Below are 25,498 nucleotides of genomic sequence, written 5' to 3'. Positions count from 1 at the left end.
GCTGAAAACAATGTATATTCTGTTGATTTGGGGTGGAGAGTTCTGTAGATGTCTATTAGGTCCGCTTGGTGCAGAGTGGAGTTCAATTCCTTGGTATCCTTGTTAATTTTCTGTCTCGTTGATCTTTCTAATGTTGACAGTGGGTTGTTAAAATCTCCCATTATTATTGTGTGGGGGTCTAAGTCTCTTTGTAGGTCCCTAATGACTTGCTTTATGAATCTGGGTGCTCCTGTATTGGGTGCATATATATTTAGGATAGTTAGCTCTTCTTGTTGAATTGATCCCTTTACCATTATGTAATGGCCTTCTTTGTCTCTTTTGATCTTTGTTGGTTTAAAGTCTGTTTTATCAGAGACTAGGATTGCAACCCCTGCCTTTTTTTGTTTTCCATTTGCTTGGTAGATCTTCCTCTATCCCTTTATTTTGAACCTATATGTGTCTCTGCACGTGAGATGGTTTTCCTGAATACAGCACACTGATGGGTCTTTACTCTTTATCCAATTTGCCAGTCTGTGTCTTTTAATTGGAGCATTTAGTCCATTTACATTTAAATTTAATATTGTTATGTGTGAATCTGACCCTGTGATTATGATGTTAGCTGGTTATTTTGCTCGTTAGTTGATGCAGTTTCTTCCTAGCCTTGATGGTCTTTACAATTTGACATGTTTTTGCTGTGGCTGGTACCGGTTGTTCCTTTCCATGTTTAGTGCTTCCTTCAGGAGCTCTTTTAGGGCAGGCCTGGTGGTGACAAAATCACTCAGCATTTGCTTATATGTAAAGTCTTTTGTTTCTCCTTCACTTATGAAGCTTAGTTTGGCTGGATATGAGATTCTGGCTTGAAAATTCTTTCCTTTAAGAATGTTGAATATTGGTCCCCACTCTCTTCTGGCTTGTAGAGTTTCTGCTGAGAGATCTGCTGTTAGTCTGATGGGCTTCCCTTTGTGGGTAACCTGACCTTTCTCTCTGGCCGCCCTTAACATTTTTTCCTTCATTTCAACTTTGTTGAATCTGACAATTATGTGTCTTGGGGTTGCTCTTCTCAAGGAGTATCTTTGTGGCATTCTCTGTATTTCCTGAATTTGAATGTTGGCCTGTCTTGCTAGATTGGGGAAATTCTCCTGGATAATATCATGCAGAGTGACTTCCAGCTCAGTTCCATTCTCCCCGTCACTTTCAGGTACACCAATCAGATGTAGATTTTGTCTTTTCACATAGTCCCATATTTTTTGGAGGCTTTGTTTGTTTCTTTTTATTCTTTTTTCTCTAAACTTCTCTTCACACTTCATTTCATTCATTTCATCTTCCATCACTGATATCCTTTCTTCCAGTTGATTGCATCGGCTACTGAAGCTTCTGCATTCATCATGTAGCTCTCATGCCTTGGTTTTCAGCTCCATTAGGTCATTTAAGGACTTCTCTGCATTGGTTATTCTAGTTATCCATTTGTCTAATTTTTTTTCAAAGCTTTTAACTTCTTTGCCATTGGTTCAAATTTCTGCCTGTAGCTCAGAGTAGTTTGATCGTCTGAAGCCTTCTTCTGTCAACTTGTGAAAGTCATTCTCCGTCCAGCTTTGTTCTGTTGCTGTTGAGGAGCTGCATTCCTTTGGAGGAGGTGAGGCACTCTGATTTTTAGAGTTTCCAGTTTTTCTGCTGTGTTTTTTTCCCATCTTTGTGTTTTTATCTAACTTTGGTCTTTGATGATGGTGACGTACAGATGGGTTTTTGTTATGGATGTCCTTTCTGTTTGTTAGTTTTCCTTCTAACAGACAGGACCCTCAGCTGCAGGTCTGTTGGAGTTTGCTAGAGGTCCACTCCCGACCCTGTTTGGCTGGGTGTCAGCAGCGGTGGCTGCAGAACAGTGGATTTTCGTGAGACCACAAATTCAGCTGTCCGATCATTCCTCTGGAAGTTTTGTCTCAGAGGAGTACATGGCCGAGTGAGGTGTCAGTCTGTCCCTACTCGGTGGTGCCTCCCAGTTAGGCTACTCGGGGGTCAGGGACCCACTTGAGGAGGCAGTCTGCCCCTTCTCAGATCTCAAGCTGCATGCTGGGAGAGCCACTACTCTCTTCAAAGCTGTCCAACAGGGACATTTAAGTCTGCAGAGGTTACTGCTGTCTTTTTGTTTGTCTGTGCCCTGACCCCAGAGGTGGTGCCTACAGAAGCAGGCAGGCCTCCTTGAACTGTGGTGGACTCCACCCAGTTTGAGCTTCCTGGCCACTTTGTTTACCTAATGAAACAACCAACTCAGCAATGGTGGGCACCCCTCCCCCAGCCTCGCTGCCGCCTTTGCAGTTTGATCTGGGACTGCTGTGCTAGCAATGAGCTAGACTCCGTGGGCATAGGACCCTCTGAGCCAGGTGCAGGATATAATCTCCTGGTGTGCTGTTTTTTAAGCCCATTGGAAAAGCGCAGTAGTAGGGTGGGAGTGACCAGATTTTCCAGGTGCCATCTGTCACTGCTTTCTTTGACTAGGAAAGGGAATCCCCTAACCCCTTGCACTTCCCGGGTGAGGTGATGCCTCACCCTGCTTCGGCTCGCTCAGGGTGCGCTGCACTCACTGTCCTGCACCTACTGTCTGGCACTCCCCAGTGAGATGAACCCGGTACCTCAGTTGGAAATGCAGAAATCACCCGTCTTCTGCATTACTCACGCTGGGAGCTGTAGACCGGAGCTGTTCCTATTTGGCCATCTTGGCTCCTCCCCTCTCAATTTTTTAAAAGAAGGAAATCTTATCATATGGTACAACATAGATAAACCTTGAGGACTTTATCTTAAATAAAATAAGCCAGCCACAGGGTACAAATACTGCATGATTCCACTTAAATAAGGTATAGAAAGTAAACTCATAGAAGCAGAAAGTAGTCAGAGTTTGAGGGGAGAGATAAATGAAAAGTTGCTCTTCAATGACTATAGAGTTTCAGATAAGAAGAAAAAGTTCTAGAGATCTGTTCTATAATAATGTGTATCTAATTAATGGTAATTAACAATAATGTGTATATGATTAACTGTACACATAAAATTTTGTTGCTTAGTAATAGTTGCAATAGAATAAAGGAAAACATCATAAATCACGTTCAGCACATGTATCCCAGAACTTAAAGTAAAAAACAAAACAAAATAAATCAGATTAGAAATTAAAAAAGAAAAAATATCATATAAAATGTTGTGAGACCACATAGTTTTAGTTAAAAGCATGGACTATCTAGTGAGAATGTCTGGGTTTGAGTCCCCAAATAGCTGTGTGATCTTGGACAGGAAACTCATCCTCATGCTTTATTTTCCTTCTCTGTATTTGGAGATAATAATAGTATTTACTTCATATTTTTTGGTAATGATTAAATAATTTAAAATATGAAAAGTGCTTAGAACAGTGTCTGGAACATAGTATTATATATTTTAGCTATTATCAGAATTAAGAATAAATTTTTACTTTTTACTTTCAAAATTACCAGAAAAACCTCCAAATTAACATAGATGTTTTTTCTTATCCAACCTAGAATATCACATTTGAGATTTAACCCCTTTGGTATCAATCTGGCTTTGTTCTGGGTTTATGTACTGAAAAATACTATTTTGTACATAATGATTCTTTGAATATACTTAACAATCACTGCTAAATTATAATGAGTAGAGGCAGCGCTGGAACCTATTTTGATATTTTGTGCCAAAGTCCATGACTCTTAAAATTAAATAGCTTCAGCTTGCAAAATTTTCAGTTCTTGTATCTTTATTCCACAAACTTCCATCATCCTCCTACTGTAATAATAGAGGAAAAGGCAGTAGAAAACCCACCCTTAGGTGCTCTTTCTCAGACAAGATCCTGCCAGGACTTGGGGAGAAAGGGCATGTTCCATAGAGGTTGGGCCCTGGAGGCTGTAATATACCGTGACTCTGGGACTGAAGTGTGTCTGAGAGAATCTCACCACATACAGCCTCCACAAGCGTGACCAAATTGAGCTTCGGGGTTAACACAAGTTAGAAGGCAGCAGTGATTCACCCAGGCTTAGGAGCACTTGAATTGGGCTGAACTTAAGGAGGCAGAGTTATAAAATCATGTGACAGCTCCTGTAGTGGCAGCAGGGAACAGCCACTGAGGCTTTAGAGGGCCTACATGCATTCTCTCTTTACCACCCTAAAATTATCCAGATTATTTTCCATTGAAATAATAAATTCTACTCCCCTGTGTGTGCACGTGCAACTTGCAGCATTCTGATCGGTATTTCATTTGGTCAGCCTAAAGGGCAAGGTAACTGGTTTGTCAGAGGCTATAAATATGTCATATTTAACATTTTCAACAACAAAAAGATATTTATTGAGCACTTACTGGATTCTACGTGTTAAAAATGTGATTCATTAATGTAGAAGTTAGTAGCATATTTTATGCTATTCATAAGAAAATACAGACCTTTCAATATAAAAAATGGGTGACTACAAGGAGTTAATAAAGATGTAGTCATACTGAATGCTTTACATTTTTCACTATGAGTGATTCATATATTTTCTACTGCTTGAATATTCCATGTCTTAAATCTAAGTATGTGGCCCTCTCAGGATCTAGAATGACTTTTTAAAACACAAAAACAATTTTATTCCTACCCTAAGAACCCACTTGAACAATTTTGAGTTGGCTGCAGTAGCAAATGAAGATCAGTACAGTGCATTATAAAGGAACACAAAAGTGCTAGGAAAAAGAGCCTGAGATAGAGCCTCCTTTCTTACCACTATAAAATTCCGGTCAAATAAGATACTCAGTATCCCTCAGCTGTAGAAAAGAGATAATCATTCTACCTTTTCAGGGTTCTTGCAGATATTAAATGAGATAATATTTAAGGCCATAATTTGGAAAATACAATGTGCTTATACAAATGTTAGATGTTATTATATGCTTCTTTTGGTTGCCTATATATACTCGAGACTATATAGAAGAAATGAAAATAAAATGAAATTTCCAATTCATTAAGGCAGTGCATAGTGGCTGTTTTAATGTCTACTAAAATTAGGTCTCTAATTATACAGATTAATTCTCCATGATGATCAAATGAGCTAGGAATTTTTATCATAAATGTATTGCAATAAAGTTATACTAAGAAAAATGTAACCAACCACATCATTAAAACAGAAAGAATTCAGCAAATTTCTTGGTCTCTGGAGGGATAGATATTCTCTTTTCTTTTAATTTAGACTCATTCAATGTTTCTAAGAGAAATTTTCTGGCCAATGCAAATCTGGAAGATTGGGAACGGCCTTTTTTAACAGTGCAAGTACTATCATATCCTATAAAAACATAAGTTTTAAAAAAATTGTCATATTTTGCCAATCTTTCCCCACTCTGGAGCTGTCGTTTTTTAAAAAAAAAAATCAAGCACAATATATTAAATCCAAAGTGTGAAAGGAAAATCAGTTTATTGTTAAATTTGATAAAACTTTGATAGTGACAGGCAACATTAAATATATTTAATAATCCCTAAAGTATGAGTTGAATTTTCTGGTGCTTTGTTGAGAGTTTTTACAAGGAATCTGTTCAATTAAGAAATATGATTACTGCTTAGTAACATAAAAAATAATTATCTGAAATACTGAGGGCACAATTAGTGTTTGGAACTGGATATTTGCATACCTACCTGAGAGGCCTGGGAAATCTCTGTGTCTTTCTTCTGTACTGGAGGTTTTCCATCTGCAGTCATTTCAATCATACAAACAACTCCAGGGCTGCCAACAGGCATTGTGTAGCTAAACATAAAACAGAAGAAGCCATTATGATATGTGTTATTGTCAAGAGAGGAGTAACTTCACATATGGATAGTAAATACTTCTTCATTGAGAGAGGTACTTTCTGGATCACAACAATCCTGAAATATGGCCCCAGCCAAGTGTGGATATTTTCAAGTAGATAAAAGATGTATTTCTTTTCTAACACTGCGTTTTATTTTCCTTCTCCCCTAGTGACTTTAAAACTGGACATGGAATGCTTTCAGAAAGTTAAACCTTCCACAAAATAAAAAGAGCTTCATGTGTATAAGTAGATATTGATAAATTTTAAGTGCTAACTGTGGTTGACATATGGTCTCCCTCATGTAGGAGATTGTTGGACAAGTCACATCAATGTTAAATGATGCTAAACTCCCTAGGTAGAAATTTCCCCTCCCTGGCCTACAGGGAAATTGAAATGGAATAAGAAATGAAAGGCTGCATATCCCTGAGCAGTGAGATTACACTGTGATACAGTTATCAGAACTCAGAAAGCATGCTGCTAATGTATCGGCTGGTACTGTATCTCAGAGATAAAAGTAGAAGGTTAAGGGAGTTTGTAGAATGAATAGCAAAAATGGTCAATACACAACTGAAAATTTATCAGAGTTTATAGAATGATGCAATCATATGAAAAGGTACATATACTAAGGTACTTGGCATATTTTTTAAACAGTTTATTTAGAGTTTTTAAAAAAATTCAAACAATATTACCCGGCACCTGCCATATTGTAACAACAGTAACTTGCATTGTTATAAAGTTTATTTCATAGAGATAATACAAATATGTTCGCTGATATTAACAGTGGCTGTTTCTGCATACTGAGAGTGTGGATGATTCATTTCTCATTTTTGCTTATTTGTATTTTTTAAATTTTGGACAATGATCACACTTATTTTTTATTTTTTATTTTGACCAGACTTTCTTGTTTGCCTGGGCCTGAGGAGTTTCCCAGGATATGGGACTTCCGGTTTTTTGTTTTTTTTTTTTTTGAGACAGAGTCTCACTGTGTCGCCCAGGCTGGAGTGCAGTGGCACAATCTCGGCTCACTGCAAGCTCCGCCTCCCGGGTTCACGCCATTCTCCTGCCTCAGCCTCTCCGAGTAGCTGGGACTACAGGCCCCCGCCACCGCGCCCGGCTAATTTTTTTTTGTATTTTTAGTAGAGACGGAAACCTGTTTGAGCCAGGATGGTCTCGATCTCCTGACCTTGTGATCCACCCGCCTCGGCCTCCCAAAGTGCTAGGATTACAGGCGTGAGCCACGGAGCCCGGCAGGACTTCCAGTTTTAAAACCAGAGAAGTTCCTGGCAGACCTGGAGAAGTTGGTCATTTTATTTTTAAAACAAAAAGTCAATTTTATTAAACAATTATTGGTTAAATAATTTAGTAATATTTTTTCTTAAAATAACTTTGTTGACTTAGTTGAATGAAAAAACAAAAAACAAACCCTAAGCTTCCTCTTTCCCTTACCCTTCTTAAAGGCACGACTGTGGGCTGGTTCCTTCTCCTTGCCTACTAGGTAATAAGAATCTGATATGATCCTTCCAGTAAATCATTCCACTACCGTTTTGGCTTCCACTTTAGTTTACCAAGGTCATTTCTAATTCTGATCAGATCACTGTTAAAAATTCTTGAATTCTGGCCAGGCGCGGTGGCTCACGCCTTTAATCCCAGCACTTTGGGAGGCTGAGGCGGGTGGATCACGAGGTCAGGAGATCGAGACCATCCTGGCTAACATGGTAAAACCCTGTCTCTACTGAAAATATAAAAAATTAGCCAGGCGTGGTGGCGGGTGCCTGTAGTCCCAGCTACTCGGGAGGCAGGAGAATGGCATGAACCCGGGAGGCGGAGCTTGCAGTGAGCAGAGAGCCTGCCACTGCACTCCAGCCTGGGCAGCAGAGGGAGACTCCATCTCAAAAAAAAAAAAAATCTTGAATTCTAAGAATTTCCCACTTAGTGTGACTTGTGCAAACTATATGAAGCATATTTGCCACCGGTGTGGATATGGCCAGATTGATATGTATGGATGCTTTTATACTAGAGATGGAGAGAACTGCTCTCAGGGAATGCACAAGACCTCTGCTTCTTTCATTCAGAGCTTGTTGAAATCTAACCTAGAACTGAAGCTCCACCAAAGGAAGCTATTCACACTATTTGCTTTCTGTTATTCCTTCTTTTCTCCCCCACAATCCTTCCACAAATGATAGTTTATATTATCTGCCTGGTTTATGTACTATGTTGGAAATTGGTATGCTGTCTTCCAGAATTTTTTCCACATGTTGATTCTTAATGTTCATTTTTATGATGTCTCATGCTTGCTTATAGACCAAATTGTGTCATAAGAAACAAAAAAACCCTATAAACAAATGAGATATTATGCCACATAAATCATTTGAGGAAAAGCCTAAGAGCATATCCCTTATGCCTCTTAAGTATTGCTGAGGCCAGCCGAGTCTAATGATTTAAAGACTTAAGGATCATATTTTGAGATAATCCGTTGACTGGCTGAGTGATCTTAGGCAAACCACTTAACCTTTCTTCCCTGAAGTGTGATTATGTACAGAAAGGAGATAATCATTCTAAGCTCATAAATGGTTAGTGAGAATCACGTTATTTAATGTACATAAATCATTCAGTGCTAATATTAAAATCCAAGTTAAAGCAATTATTTGCTGACTAGACAGGGATCTCTAAAGAGATTTTTGTAAAAATAAATTACACAGTCAAGTTGAAGTGTTCATCCACTTCTACTTATATTGCTCATAATGGAATTCAAAATCAAATACTCAAGTTGCATTATTTTAAAAACTGAAACTCAATGAAACCGACTTTTTTTTTCAGTGTCCTTAACATTTTTGCACTTTAGATTTATAATTTTTAGGTATGCTTAGCAATATTGGTGGAAACATTCTGATTTGGAAAAGACAATTTATTTGTAGATTTTTAGAAGACCTGCCCAAATGGAAGTTCAGGTTATCTAAAACAAATGAAAGGGCTGCAAAAAGGTAAAAAAAGAAGAGTTCATTGCTTAATTAATTAAATCAAGTAATTCAAATAATTTATCCGGCTCTTAAACAAGAGTTATAGAATAATAGTAACACAGAAAGATATTTGTGTGAAATAGAAAAAGGGATACATGTAATTTGAATTACATAATATAATTTTAATAAAAATATGCATAGGATAATACCAGAACTACTTTTACTAATATTAACAGTGGCTGTCTCTGTATCCTGGTGATATGGGAGGCAGGCAGGGAAGTGCTGGGTAGAGAAGGGCAGGGTCCCTGGCAAGGGCTCCACCCTTGGGCCTGTGCCCGCGAACCTAAATGAGAACAGGCACTCCTGTTTTCATGCACAAATGTTGCATTTTCCAAGACCACTCTGGCTCACCATGTCCCCTATCCTATGTCCACATAAACCTGAGACATTAGCAGGCACACACAGAATCAGCCGATTGTCGAGGCCAGCAGACTAGCAGACCAGCCATGGTGGAACAATGTAGCAGAGAAAGAGAGAATAGGAGGGATGTCGGGATGCCAAGAGCAGTTTGGCTGGGGGCTGTCAGAGAAGGGTCCAGCCCCTGGGGACTCCAGGGGAAGACCATCTTCCCACTCCATCCCCTCTTTCAGCTCCCATCCATCTTGCTGAGAGCCACCTCCATCACTCAATAAAACCTTGCACTCTTCCTTTGAGCCTGTGTATGATCTGATTCTTCTGGGACACTGGGCAAGAGCTCAGGATGCAGAAGGCTGTCACACTGGCCCCCTGTCCTTGCGGTAAAGCAGAGGGCCCATTGAGCTGATTAACACACAAGCCATCCACAGATAGCAAAGCTAAAGGAGCACACTGTAACACATGCCCACTTGGGTTTTGGGAGTCACAGGCACCCACCCCTAGATGCTACCGCAGGGCCGAGAGCCCAAAGCACTCGCCCTAGCCTCTGTACCTGCCCAGCTGCATGCTACTTCTAGGGGTTTGAGCTGCAGGGTGACCAAATAGGGGAGCCACATCCCTGTTACATGTCCTATGAGGGGAATCTGGGAACTTTTCTGTTTCAGTGGGAATGAAGATGATTGTGTGTGTGTTTGTGTGTGTGTGTGTGTGTGTGTGTGTGTGTAGAGATAGGGTCCCACTATGTTGCCCAGGCAGGTCTTGAACTCCTGGGCTTAAGTGATCCTCCTGCCTTTCTCTCCCAAAGAGCTGGGATTATAGGCATGAGCCTCTGCACCTGGCCTGAGGGTGATTTTTAAATTGTGTCTTTTGCTTATTTCTATTTTCTAAATTTTGGACACTGAACATATGTTTTTAAATCTTATCTCAAGACAAAAATTCAGCTTTTATTAAAAAAACAAGAATTAAAGAATTTTCCAACATTTTTCTGTTGTTTCCTGGATTCCATGCCTTCCTTCCAGGTACACCTATGTACATAATAGCCAAGATTTGGAAGTAACCTAAGGGCTCATCAGTAGGTGAATGGATAAAGAAAATGTGGTAGATGTACACAATGGAGTACTGTTCAGCCACAAAATAGAAGGAGATCCTGTCATTTGCAACAACATGGATGGAACTGGAGGTCATTATATTAGGTAAAATAAACCAGGCACAGAAAGAAAAGCTTTCTCACTTGTTTGTGGGAGATAAAAATTAAAACAACTGAACTCATGAAGATAGATAGTAGAATGGTTACCAGAGGCTGAGAAGTGTAGTAGGGGTCTGGGGGGTTGGAAAGATTGTTACTGGGTACGAAAATATAGTTAGAATGAATAAGATCTACTATTTGATAGCACAACAGGGTGAGTATAGTCAATAACAACTTAATTGTATGCTTTAAAATAAATTATATAATTGGATTATTTGTAACACAAAGGATACATGCTTATGTTGATGGATACCCCATTTAAACTGATGTGGTTTACACGTTGTGTATCTGTGTCAAAACATCCCATATACCCCATAAATATAGACATCCACTATGGACCCACAACACTTAAAAATTAAATAAAAATTCCTCAAACTTTGGAAAATTTTTACCTGAATCATCTTGAATATTGCTTTTTGGTATTCTCTGAATGATATGGTTTGGCTGTGTTTCCACCCAAATCCCATCTTGAATTGTAGTTCCCATAATCCCCACATGTCATGGGAGGAACCCAGTAAGAGGTAATTGAATCATGGAGGTGGTTACCTCCATGCTGTTCTTGTGATAGTGAGTCAGTTCTCATGAGATCTGATAGTTTATAAAGGGCTTTTCCCCGTCTTTGCTCTTCACTTCTCCTTCCTGCCATCACCTGAAGAAGGACATGTTTGCTTCCCCTTCTGCCATAATTGTAAATTTCCTGAGGCCTCCCCAGCCATGCGGAACTGTGAGTCGGTTAAACCTCTTTCTTCTGTAAATTAGACAGTCTGGGACAGTCCTTTATAGCAGCATGAGAATGGACTAATACACAGAACACTGAAATCTCTACTTGTAGAACTTATGTTAGACATTTTTTGGAAGCCTGTTAAGCAGTCCTCTAAATTTCTTAATCTCGCTTTTACTCTTAAAAAAAAACTTGCCTTATTTTTTTCTGTCTGACATTCTTCTTAGTTATCATTTTTTTCTTCAACCGTTTTTAGACTAGAATTTATCTTATCTACTGAGTTTTAAATATCTATGAATTTTTTTATTCTCAAGATTTTGAATATATTTCCTTTTTGTGTTTTATTTCTGCCTGTTATGCTTTTATAACTTTTCCCCATATTTTAACTAATATTTTAATATACTTTCTTATAAAATGTTATTTTTAATTGAAAATATTGGAATTCAGTTTCCACTCTTTAAATAAGGAGCAATAAGTATTATCAAAGTTTGAATCACTTTTTTTTTTTTAACTTTTATTCTAGGTTCAGGGGTACCTGTTGCAGTCTGTTATACAGGTAAATTGTGTGTCATGGTGTATAGATTATTTCATCGCCCAGGTAGTAAGCATAGTACTGTTATGTAGTCTTTTTGACTGTCATCATCCTCCCACCCTCCACCCTCAAGTAGGCTCCAGTGTCTGTTTTTCCCTTCTTTGTGTTCCCTTTGAGCTAAGCACTTAATGTTTAGCTCCCACTTGTAAATGAGATTGTGTGGTATTTGGTTTTCTGATCCTGCATTAGTTCACTTAGGATAATGGCCTCCAACTCCATCCATTTTGCTGCAAAAAACATGATCTCCTTTTTATGGTTGTGTAGTATTCCATGGTATCTATTTACCACATTTTCTTTATCCAGTCTACCATTGATATGCATTTAGGTTGATTCCATGCCTTTGCTATTGTGAATAGTGCTGTGATGAACATATGTGTGCATATGTCTTTTTGGCAGAACAATCTGTCCTTTGGGGATGTATCCAATAATGGGATTACTGGGTTGAATGGTAATTCTGTTTTAAGTTCTTTGGGAAATTGCCAAACTTCTTTCCACAATGGCTGAACTAACTTATATTCCCTGCAGCAGTGTATAAGAGTTCCTGTTTCTCCACAACCTTGCCAGCATCTGCTATTTTTTGACTTTTTAATAATAGCCGTTCTGACTAGTGTGAGATGGTATCTCCTTGTGGTTTTGATTTGCATTTCTATAATAATTAGTGATGTTGAACTTTGTTTTATATGCTTTTGGCCACATGTATGTCTTCTTTTGAAAAGTGTCTGTTAAGTTCTGTTAAGTTCTTTGCCCACTTTTTAGTGAGGTTTTTTGTGTTTTGCTTGTTAACTTAAATTCCTTACTGAATCTGTATATTAAATCTTTGTCAGATGCATAGTTTGAAATATTTTCTTCTATCTTATAGGTTGTCTGTTTACTCTGTTGCTAGTTTCTTTTGCTTTGCAGAAGCTCTTTAGTTTAATTAGGTCTTATTTGTCAAGTTTTGTTTCTGATGGTATTGCTTTTGGTGTCTTTGTCATGAAATCTTTGCCAGGGCCTATATTTAGAATGATATTTCCTAGATTATCTTCCAGAGTTTTTATAGTTTTGGGTTTTACATTTAAGTCTTTAATCCATCGTGAGTTGACTTTTATACATAGTGTAAGAAAGGGGTCTAGTTTCAATCCTCTGCATATGGCTAGCCAGGTATCCCTGCACCATTTATTGAATAGAGAGTCCTTTCCCATTGCTTTTTTTGTTAACTTTATTGAAGATCAGATAGTTGTAGGTGTATGGCATTATTTCTGGGCTCTCTATTCTGTTCTATTGGTCTATGTGTCTGTTTTTTGTACAAGTACCATGCTCTTTTGGTTACTCTAGGCTTGTATAGTTTGAAGTTGGGTAACATAAAGCTTCCAGCTTTGCTCTTTTTGCTTTGGATTGCCGTGGTTATCCTGTCTCTTTATTGGTTCCATACGAATTTTAAAATAGTTTTTTCTAACTCTGTGAAGAATGTCATTTGTGGTTTGATAGAAATAGAATTGAATCTGTAAATTGCTTTGGGCAGTATGGCCGTATTAGCAATATTGATTCTTCTTAATCATGAGCATGGAATGATTTTCCATTTGTTTGGGTCATCTTCAATTCCTTTCAGCAGTGTTTGTAATTCTCCTTGTAGAGATCTTTTACCTCCCTGGTTAGCTGTATTCTTAGGTATTACTCTTTTTGTGGGTCTTGTGAATAGGATTGCATTATTGATTTGGCTTTCGGCTTGGATGTTTTTGGTGTATAGAAATGCTACTGATTTTTTTATGTGGATTTTTTTTTATCCTGAAACTGCTGAAATTGTTTATCAGTTCCAGAAGCAGAGACTCCTAGGAGCAGATCTTTTGGGCAGAGACTATGGGGTTTTCTGGGTATAGAATCAATTATCTGCAGAGAGAGATAGTTTGACTTCCTCTTTTCTTGCTTGGATGACTTTTATTTCTTACTCTTGCCTGATTGCTCTGGCTAAGACTTCCAGTACTATGTTGGATGGCAGTGGTAAGAGTGGACATCCTTTTCTTGTTCTAGTTCTCAAGGAGAATGCTTCCATCCGTTGCCTATTCAGTATGATGTTGGCTGTGGGTTTGTTATCAACGGCTCTTATTATTTTGAGGTATGTTTCTTCAATGCCTAAATGCCTAGTTTATTGAGGGTTTTTGACATGAAGTGATGTTGAATTTTATCGAAAGCCTTTTCTGCATCTATTGAGATAATCATGTGGTTTTTATCTTTAGTTCTATATGATAAATCCCATTTATTGATTTGCATATGTTTATGCAAATACTGCATCCCAAGGATAGAGCCTACTCAGTCATGGTGGATAAGCTTTGTGATGTGCTGCTGGATTTGGTTTGCCCATATTTTGCTGAGAATTTTTGCATTGATGTTCATTGAAGATATTGACCTGAAGTTTTCTGTGTTTGTTGCTGTGTCTCTGCCAGGTTTTGATATCAGGATGATGCTTACCTCATAGAATGAATTAAGGAGGAGTCCCTCGTCCTCAACTTTTTGGAATAGTTTCAGTAGGAACAATACCAGCTCTTCTTTATATTTCTGATATTTGTCTGTGAATCTATCTGGTACTGGGCTTTTTCTGGTTGTTAGGCTTTCTATTACTGATTCAACTTTGAAACTCATTATTGGTCTGTTCAGGAATTCAATTTTTTCTTGGTCCAATCTTGTGAGATATGTGTATCCAGGAATTTATTCATTTCTTCTAGGTTTTCTAGTTTATGTGCATAGTGGTGTTTGAAGTAGTCTCTGAGGTTTTTTGTTTTTCTGTGGGGTTGGTGGTAATGTCCCCTTTGTTATCTCTGATTGTGTTTGAGCCTTTTTAAAATTTTAATTAGCCTGCCTAGCAGTCTGTCAATCTTATTTATTCTTTTAAAAAAGAAACACATAGGTTTTTTGATCTTTTGTGTGGTTTTTTTACATCTCAATTTCCTTCAATTCAGTTCCGATTTTTGTTATTTCTTGTCTTCTGCTAGCTTTGTGGTTGGTTTGCTCTTATTTCTCCAGTTCCTCTAGATGTGGTGTTAAGTTGTTAATTTGAGATCTTTCTAACTTTTTGATATGGGCATATAGCACTATAACTTTCCCTTTTATCACTGCTTTAGCTATGCCCCAGGAATTCTTGTATGTTGTATCTTTATTCATATTATTTTCAAAGAATTTATTGATTTCTGCCTTAATTTCATTGTTTACCCAAAAGTCATTCAGGATCAGGTTGTTTAATTTCCATGTGATTGTATGATTTTCATCATTTTTCTTAGCATTGATTTCTATTTTTATTGCACTGTGGTCCGATAGTATGCTTGATATGGTTTTGGTTGTTTAAATTTGCTGAGGATTGTTTTATGGCCAATTTTGTCATTTATTTTAGAGCAAGCACAACACACAGATGAGAAGAATGCATATTCCGTTGTTTTTGGGTGGAGATATCTGTTAGGTCCATTTGGTCAAGTGTCAAGTTCAGGTCCTGAATATCTTTGCCAGTTTTCTGCTTCAGTGATCTGTCTAATACTCTCAGTGGGGTGTTTAAATCTCCCACTATTGTTGTATGGTTATCTAAAATTCTTCATAGGTCTCTAAGAACTTGCTTGATGAATCTGGGTCCTGTGATGGGTGCATATATATTTAGAATGATTAGGTCTTTTTTTTCAAATTGAACCCTTTACCATTATGTAATAAGTTTATTTATCTTTTTTGATCATTATTGGTTTGAAGTCTGTTTTGTCTGAAATTAGAATAGCTACCCCTGCTGTTTTCCATTTTCTGTTTGCTTAGTAGATTTTTCCCTCTCTCTTGACTTTAAGCTTATGGGTGTCATTGCATATGAGGTGGGTCTCTTGAATATTTGGATCTTGTTTCTTTATCCAACTTGCTACTGTGTGCCCTTTAATTGAGGCATTTAGCCTGTTTACATTCAGATTAATTTTGACATGTGCAGATTTGATCCTGTCATCATGTTGTTAGTTGATTATCATGCAGACTTGATTGTGTGGTTGCTTTATGGTGTCAGTGGTCTATGTGCTTAATTGTGTTTTTGTAGTGGCTAGTAATAGTCTTTCCTTTCCATATTTAGCACTTCCTTAAAGATTTCTTGCAATGCATGTCTGGTGGTAACGAATTCTCTTAGCATTTGCTTGTCTGAAAAGGATCTTATTCCTTCTTTGCTTTTAAACTTAGTTTAACTGAGTGTGAAATTCATGGTTGGAATTTCTTTTCTTTAAGAGTGGTGAATATAGGCCCCCAATCTCTTCTTGCTTGTAGGATTTCTGCTGAAAGGTCTGCTGTTAGCCTGATGGGGTTCTCTTTGTAGGTGACCTGCCCCTTCTCTCTAGCTGCCTTTAACACATTTTTAATGTATTTCAACCTTGGAGAATCTGATGACTATGTGTTTTGAGCATGGTCATCTTGTATAGTATCTAACAGGTGTTCTCTGCATTTCCTGAATTTGAATGTTGGCCTCTCTAGTGAGGCTGAGGAAGTTTTCATGGATGATACCCTGAAATGTTTTCCATGTTGCTTGCTTTCTCTCCTGCTCTTTCAGGGATGCCAATGAGTTGTAGATTTGGTCTTTACCTAATCTCATTTCTTGGAGGTTTTATTCATTTATTCATTTTTCTTTATTTTTGTCTGACTGAGTTATTTTGAAGAACTGGTCTTCGAGCTCTGAGATTCTTTTCTCCACTTGGTCAATTCTGCTATTAATTTGTGTTAGGAAATTCTCGAATTTTTTTTTTTTTTTGAGATGGAATCTTGCTCTGTTGCCCAGGCTGGAGTGCAGTGGCGTGATCTCGGCTCACTGAAAGCTCCGCCCCCCAGGTTCATGCCATTCTCCTGCCTCAGCCTCCCGAGTAGCTTGGACTACAGGCACCCACCACCACGCAAGGCTAATTTTTTGTATTTTCAGTAGAGATGGGGTTTTACCGGGTTAGCCAGGATGGTCTCGATCTCCTGACCTTGTGCTCTGCCCACCTCGGCCCCCGAAAGTGCTGGTATTACAAGCGCGAGCCACTTCTCCCGGCCAGCTTGGTTCATTCTTAAAATGATCATTTCATCTTTCATCTCCTGTATCTTTTTATTGTACTCCTTAGAATCTTTAGATTTTTGACTTTGTTCCGAGTCTTGATGATCTTTGTTCCTATCCATATTCTGAATTCAATTTTGTCATGTCGGCCATTTCGGCCTGATTAAGTACCATTGCTGGAGAACTAGTTCAGTTTTTGGAGGTAAAAAGCCACTCTGGTTTTTTGAGTTGCCAGAGTTCTTGCACTTGTCCTTTCTCATCTATATTGGTTGATATTCTTTCAATCTTTGAAGTTGCTAACCTTTGGATGTGTTTTTTGTTTGTTTGTTTTTGCTTTTATCTTCTTTGATTTCCTTGGGGGTTTGATTGTGGTACAGAGTGGGTTCAGTCAACTGGCTTCATTTCTGGAAGGTTTTAGGGGGCCAGTGCTCAGCTCAGCGCTCCTGGGTTGTGTGCTCTAACTCTGGGGGTGGGGCTGGTATCAGACTCCTGGCTTTTTCTCTCTGGCCCCTTGAGGTTATGAGCCTGCTGTGCTGGCAGGGCTGAGATATTTCCAGTCTGCTGGCCAGAGCGCTCTGATGAAGGGGAGTGGCCAAAGCACTGCATCGGGGTGGCAGCAGCAGGATCTGTGCTCAGTTGCACATGCCTGCACCATGGCAGGGCAGTAGGGTGCGTGCACATAGGCTGGGGCAGAGTACTGGCGAGAGTGGGGATGCGGTGCTCCTGCTCTGACAGTGGTGGTGGTGTGGCGGGGGCAGGGTGCTGGCAGGTGCAGGGCTTCCAGCCTCCATGTGTGTATTTGCACTGGTGGCATTGGCTGTGTGTGTGTGGGGGTGGGAGGCGGGGGTGTGGAGAGAAGGGGGACAGGGCTGCAGCCTGTAATTTCTCTTTTTAAATAGTAAAATTATTCCTTCATTTATGCTTTCTAGTGTTTTAAAAATATTTTAGAGTTTTTTCAGGCCCTTTCATAAAAATTGTCTTATCTAGAATGATTCCTGTTCCATTGTTGGTTTGCTTGGTTCCTTTTCCAGTATCATCATGGGTTCTGATATTGTACTGTGCAGGCCCATTTTGAATGGGACATATGTTTCTTTTTCTCTCTTTTTGTGTACTCCCATTCTTCATGTCCTGTGTTCTTCTGCTGTGCCCAACCCTACCTGCTGAATGAGAACCGTACCTGATCTTTTGACGCTGAAACCGGAATCTTCGCTAAAAGGTATTTGGTAGTTCTGTCCTACAATGATACTGGAAATATTGACAGGTCCATTCACAGAGCTGACAGACTGCTTGGCATAATTCAGGTCATGATACTTTGATTGCATTCTGCTCTCTTCCTGGGCTGGCAGCTTGCTAAAAGTCAGAATTCCAGATGGCAGCCTTTCTCTTTTTCTGAGTATATATATATGAATATATTTATATTCCCTTATATAGTTTATTTATCTTTATAAACCTATAGCTATATCAGACCTTTCACAAATCTTTTTGAGCAAATAGTTTTAGTTCCTTTTACCTTACAGAGACAAGCTTTTCTATTTCTAGATTTATATCTTAGCAAGTACGCACTCTTACCTTCTTTGCTGCTTTGCATATTTGTCTATTTCTTGTCTAAATATATGTTTGTCTTGTTTATGAACTTGCCTTTATGTTTTCAATTTTCTTCTCTTTATTTTTTCTATCACTGTTAGCACATAAAAGTGTGAAGTTACAGAGTCATCTTGACCCGAAATCCCATATTTTCTTTTTTTATTATAAGAAAACACAAAAATGAAAGATCAAACTAAGTTCTTGCCTTTGAAGGGACATGTACATAGAAAATTGTCTTTAATTTGTGAGAGGTAGGATGAAAAAAAGTTAACCAAGCCATTTGGAAGTGACTTCATGATTTTGCAGTCTTTAAATTTGGAAGGACTAATTTCTTTGGCTTTTCTATCTCAGGTTTGTTTTGTGCTATAGGCATTTGAATGCATCTGTCTCACATTTTTTTTTTTCCAGTGGCATATTTCAAAAGCACAGAAGTAGTTTGTTTTTTTTTTTCCAGAGAGAAATAGAACGTATGGATTTTTTTTCTTTTTAAGGTACCTATGTTTTATTTGTCAAATCGGGTGGTTATATGAGTTACTGGCATCAAACCATAATGAAATTAAATGCTTTAAAGCAGTATCTCATTGCTGGGATGAAGGTGTGCAAAACCTAGTTCATGTATAATTGCAGCATGAAGCCATGATATAACAGTAACAAAACTGAACAGCACCAACTGCTTCTAGAGAATATTGCAAAATTGATGATTATACTGAATGCTTTCACAGGTGCAAAACATAAATGTTCTTTTCTCTTGTCTTTAGGCTTGGCAATTACCCAACAATAACACTGGCTTGTTTATTTTAGACATGCATTAACATTGCTAAGTTTTTCCTCTCCTCTCCTCTCCTCTTGTCCCCTCCCCACCTCCCCCCTTTCCTTTCTTTCCTTTCCTTTTCTCAGTTAAATGTTAAAAATGAGTGCAAAAATGTCTATCTTCCAGATTTTAATTATTTCCAGATTAATAACTTGAATTTCTGACCAATAATAATTTGCCTTAATGTATACTGAATAAATGTAAGTCTATTGCTCTGAAGTGAATAGTAGCATATGAATTAAGCATTAACTCAGAACTTTTATTTAAAAGAATCTTCTTAGGCTACATTTAGGATAGAAAGAGGGTAAGTTCAGTTGTTAGCAACTATGATCTCCATGCTCAACTGGAAGTTTTAGCTGACTAGTGACAGCTCTACATGAGAATAGCTGGCATGGGAGACTGGGAGCCCAGAGACTCAGTATCAGCAGATGGCAGTAAAGGTACATGGCAGAGATGGAGGCACTGAAAGGAATCTGATCCCTACAAAGACTAACTTAAGATCTAATTGATAGCGTTATTGTTTTAGCTCCCTGTTTGTAACAGGGAAACATGGAAATATATTTCAAAAATTAGACATTAGGCAGCATAGGTGAAACTGTCCAGAGACATACAGCTTTCCTTACTACTTCACTTATCCAGTGTGATTGTCATGGCTGGGTAAGCAAATTTAAGGAAATGCTGTTTCCTAAAAGTGGGATGGTTTTCATACAGCCCTATCAACACAGCCATATTTCTTGAGGTTGTCTGTGCAACTCAGCACAAAACAAATGTTAAACAGTATAAAAAAAGGATCAGGCATAAAAGCCACAGTGTCAGGACTTTTGTCTAGCAAAAGCAATATAAACACACTGTTTTTAAAAAGCATCCTGTTTTTGTTTAGATCATCACAGAGTTGGCCAGCCTGACCATACAAACAGCTTGTATAAAAAGCGCTCCATGACCTCTAATAAGTGATTGTTCTGAGCACTTCCTGCCTCTGGATGATAGTCATGTGGCGGTCACTAGTTTTAGATTATATTAGTTAGACTTCTCTCTGACAAAACAGCCCAAATACACTTTATAATAAATTACAGAGAAAACCAAGCCATTTTCCTGTGATGTACTGATATTAAAAAAGGATCTGTGATGATTCCTGAGGACCACTGAAGCAGAAGCTTCACTTACTCCCTTGATTAACCAGAGCAGTCGTCAAGGGAACATACAGCCAGCCATTACGAGATATTGCAGATTTTCCAAGAACTGTGATTTTCCTTCCGACTACACTATCCAATTCATGTGCAATGGGACTTGCAGCATATTCTCTAGATTTCATGGTCTCCTGGTAGCGCCTCTAAATGTGTAAATGCCCAGAATTCTCTTGTTTTCTTTACCCAGTAAAAGCACTCACATAATGACAATTACAATTACACAAATATAAATTTGCATCCATAAAGCTTCCTGTTTTTTTGACCTGACATCCATTTCTAACCTCTCTGAACATGATGATGAGTGTCAATGGGATGCTGGAGGAGCCTGGCACTAGCTCGTGAGAGCTAATTTTGCATATCTTTCCCAAACGCCACATTCAGTGAATTCATATTGTTAGCTTGAAATATAGGCCATGGTGAAGGTATTTATTCCAGGGAAAGTGGCAAATGCTACAAATCACCACCCTACCTCCCCCTTTTTTTTTTCCCTGAAAGATGATTCTTAAAAACCAGCATGCCACTGAGTTTCTTGAACATTCTTAGTAGCATTTAAGTATTCACTTAGAACAAGGGCTTTAGGAAGCTGAAAAGCTCAACTTCACTGTTGCCATCTCGTTTGAGATTTCAGTAAAAAAATTCTTTTTCTTTTCGGAATCTATTATTTCACAGTTCTAGATTGGGCTAATTCACTCTGATGGTGAATGTAAGTTCTGAGAATATTACCCTAAAACCTACACATGTTCAGTTTACAAATACCAGATAGTATTTAATTTTATTCTCCACTTCCAGTACATATTATGTACTCAGTTTATTTGGTTTTTAGTAGTTTTAGGGGTGTTCACTCCTCTGAGTAATCAATCAAAACTCAGGACTTAAAACATTGATTTTTGATCCTTTCATCTCAAACATTTGAACTCACACACACACATATTTTCAGAGTGAAGTGTTTTTTCCAAGTTAAAAGACCATATGGAAAAACTCAGGTAACAAGCAGATCACTTCACCAAAATTTAAACAAAAAGTAATTCAGATGATACTGGCAGGTGGAGATTCACTCCCATTACAGGTGGTAAATGAAAAGGCCATGTGTGTCCCTGCCTTTTTTTTTTTTTTTTTTTTTTTTTTTTAACAAAGATACGTTACAGTGAGGGATTCTTTTTATAAAATTGCTGGAACATTAAGTATGTAGTTTTTTTGTTTTCTAAATACTGCAATTTCCAAATGGTTGGTACTATTTGCAGTACATAATTTTCCTGGTAGTGCATTTTACTGAGATTTATGAAGAAACAGAAAATATTTTAATGTTAAGATATTTATACTGTATTATGTTTAATCCAGTGAAGTCAGTAATAATCCTAGTTTCACATTTTTATTAAAAATATGGAGAGTAGATGAATAGAGATGTAAAACATTTAAATTTCTGAAGCACTCTCTGAGCCAAAGTTGTAAATATACTTATCACTCTAAGTGTAGAAAGGCTATAGTGTGATCCATTGGGTGAGTCTTGGATCAATACCTCTTTGGTTTCTTGTTTCTCTATCAGCTAGCACACGGTCTAAATATCCTTTGGCTTGGCTTATTTAGTATTTTTTTTATTTTATTTTTTTTTTTGGTTTCTGAGGTTTTATGTACACCACTTGCCCTTCTAACTGTCCTTTCTATACTCTTTGTCAAACATGGCTCTCCCATCTTTAAAATTTCCTGTAGGGAGATAAGAACAGTTAAAACCTTACCCCAAGCAAGCTTTTAATTTGGAGATAACCCAGACATGTAAATTTTTAGAAATTCAACCAATATAAAAATAGGTAGAACTGATGAATATCTGTAATCTAGGCTTAATGATTGAAAGAAGAGTTACTAGCCCTTCTTTAAGTCAATTTCTTAAAAATAGCTTCCACAAGAGCACTTTCAATTTAAAGATTGAGAAAAATTTAATTGAATAAGTAATCATGATGATGAACAAAATTGCTTTGTTTTGCACTCTTACAATAGAGGCAATACATTCCTAGAGTTGTTTCTGATAAAAAACAATTACACTAAACGTTTTGGAATTTTTCCAGAAAATGATACATAAAATTCTCCGAGTGGAACCAAAATCCACACCATCTCATATAATGAGAAAAATCACTGATGGTTAGAGACAATGGTTTGAATGTTTTGTACTGCTTTATACAAATAGCAAACTAAATATTGCAAGGCTCATAGGCTCAAGACCACAAACAAATTTAATAAACCCTAAAATCTATAATCTGTGTTAATTTTATTTATAAAGTCTCAATTCAATAATGATTTAAGGTAGCTTTCAATATAAGGTAAAATAGTAAAAAATAGAAGAAAGAAAGAAAAAATTGATAACACAATAAAGGGTAAAAGAAATTAGTTTTTAGGGAAATAATTTAAAATATAAATGAAAAGAGATCTATTGATTCAACAGACAAATGATCGAATGCCTATTATATAAGAAATATAGGTGGTAGGTGATGGTGAGGTGAAGGTGAATAAAATCGTTGTAATCTGAAGGTCCTCACAGAGGGTAAGAAGGAAAGACATTGTCATTCTCTGAGAGGTCAGTTTTCACTGGAACCAGAGGAAGCATAGCCAGTGCACCCGCATCAGCAGTATAGGTTAGTGTTAATGAGAGCTGACAGGTTTGTGCACCAGCTTCAAGGCTGAATTCAAATAGAGACAGCAAGTAATGCCAGGATGAGTTTACACATAGAACACAAGCTGGGACTTCTTGGTTTCCAGGCTTATGAGGCAAAAAGGAAAGTAAGGAATTCTGAGTGCTGAGCTTTGTTGCTTCTAGGAAACAAAGAAACAAAGGAACTATGTTTTCTCCTATTTTTGGCTTTTTTGCTCCTCTTCTTTAGCAAATTCCATTTCACCACCTGGTGCCTTTGGGCTGCTCTGTCCTACCTCCTATTAAAAGCAACGCAACCAATCAGGACAGACTGGAATAACATGTTTCAAAGTGACAGAGGCCTTCACAGGGGTATGTTTTTATTATTAGCAATGGCTTCTTATAATCAAATACTGTATAATGGAATTATTTACTTTATTTAATAAACATTTATATAGCATTTATTATGGACAGGCATTACCTCAAGTACTTTAAAATATTACACAGCAGCCACCCTCTGAGGTAAATGGAAACATTTTTCCCATTTATAGGTGAGGAAATTGAGGCACCTAGGGGTTAAGTAATTTGCTCAAGGTCACAAAGTTCATAAATGACAGTGCTGGGTTATAAACCTGTATGTTGTAGCTCCAGAATCTATGCTATTGGCTGCTGTGTCATACCTTTTTGATTTTTTTTTTTTTTTTTTGAGACAGGGTCTTGCTCCGTCACCCAGGCTGGAGTGCAGCTCACTGTAGCCTCAATCTCCTGGTCACACGCAATCCTCCTGCCTTAGATTCCCAAGTAGCTGGGACTACAGGCGTACATCACTGTGCCTGGCTAATTTTTGTATTTTCTGTAGGGACAGGGTCTCACTATGTTGCCCAGGCTGGCCTCAAACTACTGTGCCCAAGCTATCTGCCCATGTTGGCTTCCCACAGTGCTGGGATTACGGGTGTGAGCCACCATGCTTGGCCTCTTTTTGATTTCTAAAGAGGGTATTGTACATTTCTTATTCGTCTCTTATTAGCTAATCTATCTCTGATTAGCAGCAAATGACTAATTATTTAGCTTAACTGAGACAGGAAAGCTTTTCAATTCCTTTACTTCTGAAGGTATCTCTGTCTCCACCACTCACTCTGTTCTCTTAAGATGGAGGACTCCCTTCTTCCTGTCTCCTTTAATCATAATCTTTCCATCAATTGCACTCCGCATGTCCTTGGTCTTTTTTCCTCTAATTCCTGTCTTCTGCCTGAACCTTCCTAGGCTGCTGTCATATCCATCACTAGGACTGAACTCCTTTTTTTTTTTTTAATTTTATGTCGTGATTTTATTAAAAAATTTTCATTTTTAAACAATTATATGGAGATATAATTAACATTAAATGAACTGTACATTTTTAAAATATAATTTCCTATTTTGACACGTATACCTGTGAAACTATTGTCACAATCAAGATAATACACATATTCATCACTTCTAAAACTTCCTTCAAGCTCCTTCTTTGTAATTCTTCCCCCCGGACTGAACTCTTATATGAGTGCAAGGCAACGAGGGAGAGCTGAAAGCAAAATCTGTTGAGACCCCACAAACACTCCTTTCTGGACCTTGTTAATAGCAAGTAACAGGGAGGAGAGGGAGGCATACTACCACACCCTGTAGTGTTGGTGGCAGGTTCCTGGCAGGGTACCTGGAAGAGAATTACAGTGCCTGACAGGGCTGTGGGAGTGGATTTATTTGGGAACATCTGTGATCTACAATTGTGGGACTCTCTGCATCCTGGGGGTGGGAGATTTGTGGGTACTGAAGATGTTCAAGAAGCTGCATTACTACAATACGAGATTTCATTTGTTTCCATGGTCTGGTGAGGTCTCATAAAAATCAGGTAATGTTATATTATTCCATAGTTGTTGGTTTTGTGTCTGTTTTTCTCTCTGGCCTTCTGTTCCTCAGGTTCCTCCCTGGTAGCCTCAGCTGTAAGTACAGTACCTGATGCATAATGCACACAATGCACATATGCTGACCTGAAGCCAGTGTACTTAGGTGATGTGGGACCAAACAGGCCAGTGGAATTGTTTCTTAGACAAACCATTTTTCTTAACCTGCTGTCTGCTCTTCCCACAGCCCAGTGACAATTCTATCTGCTCTCCCTGTGTGAAAGGTTTGTCCTTTAGACATCTGCTCATTAATATGAAGTGGTGAGAACAGTCAATATGCTTGTAATGATAGACCCAACTCTCACCCTAACTAGCTGTCTATGAGACTCTGGGCAATTTACTTAAACCTCTCTGTGTTTCCTGATACATAAAGGAACTTATACATTTTCATTGACCTTCTAAACCCTTATATTCTTTCATGTTGCCTAATGTTCAATTATTTTGTATAAGAAATGATATGTTGGGAAATCAGAGATCCATGCAGTAGCATTTCTACCCCCATTTTATTTATAACCGTGTGTTATGTGTAAACCTTAGTGCCAAGTTTATTCCTACTTAGTCCTGAGAAAAGATGTGGAATACACACACACACACACACACACACACATACACACATATATGTATATATAAATATGTAAATTGAAGCTG

The 25,498-nt window shown here is 38.0% G+C and overlaps 1 protein-coding gene across 1 annotated transcript in view; it reads right to left on the bottom strand.

Annotated features, from left to right (window-relative positions):
• Positions 1 to 25,498, bottom strand: part of EYS (eyes shut homolog) — a 2,088,383-nt gene that overhangs the window by 280,178 nt on the left and 1,782,707 nt on the right. The window contains exon 35 of the mRNA XM_063618766.1: positions 5,622 to 5,730. Coding sequence (XP_063474836.1) covers positions 5,622 to 5,730 — 109 coding nt within the window. The remainder of the gene's footprint in view (positions 1 to 5,621; positions 5,731 to 25,498) is intronic.

Source organism: Symphalangus syndactylus, chromosome 2 (assembly GCF_028878055.3).
Source record: "Symphalangus syndactylus isolate Jambi chromosome 2, NHGRI_mSymSyn1-v2.1_pri, whole genome shotgun sequence".
Classification (NCBI taxonomy): Eukaryota; Metazoa; Chordata; class Mammalia; order Primates; family Hylobatidae; genus Symphalangus; species Symphalangus syndactylus.
Note: the sequence above shows the minus strand (reverse complement) of the source record. Positions and strands in the feature narration are given on the sequence as shown.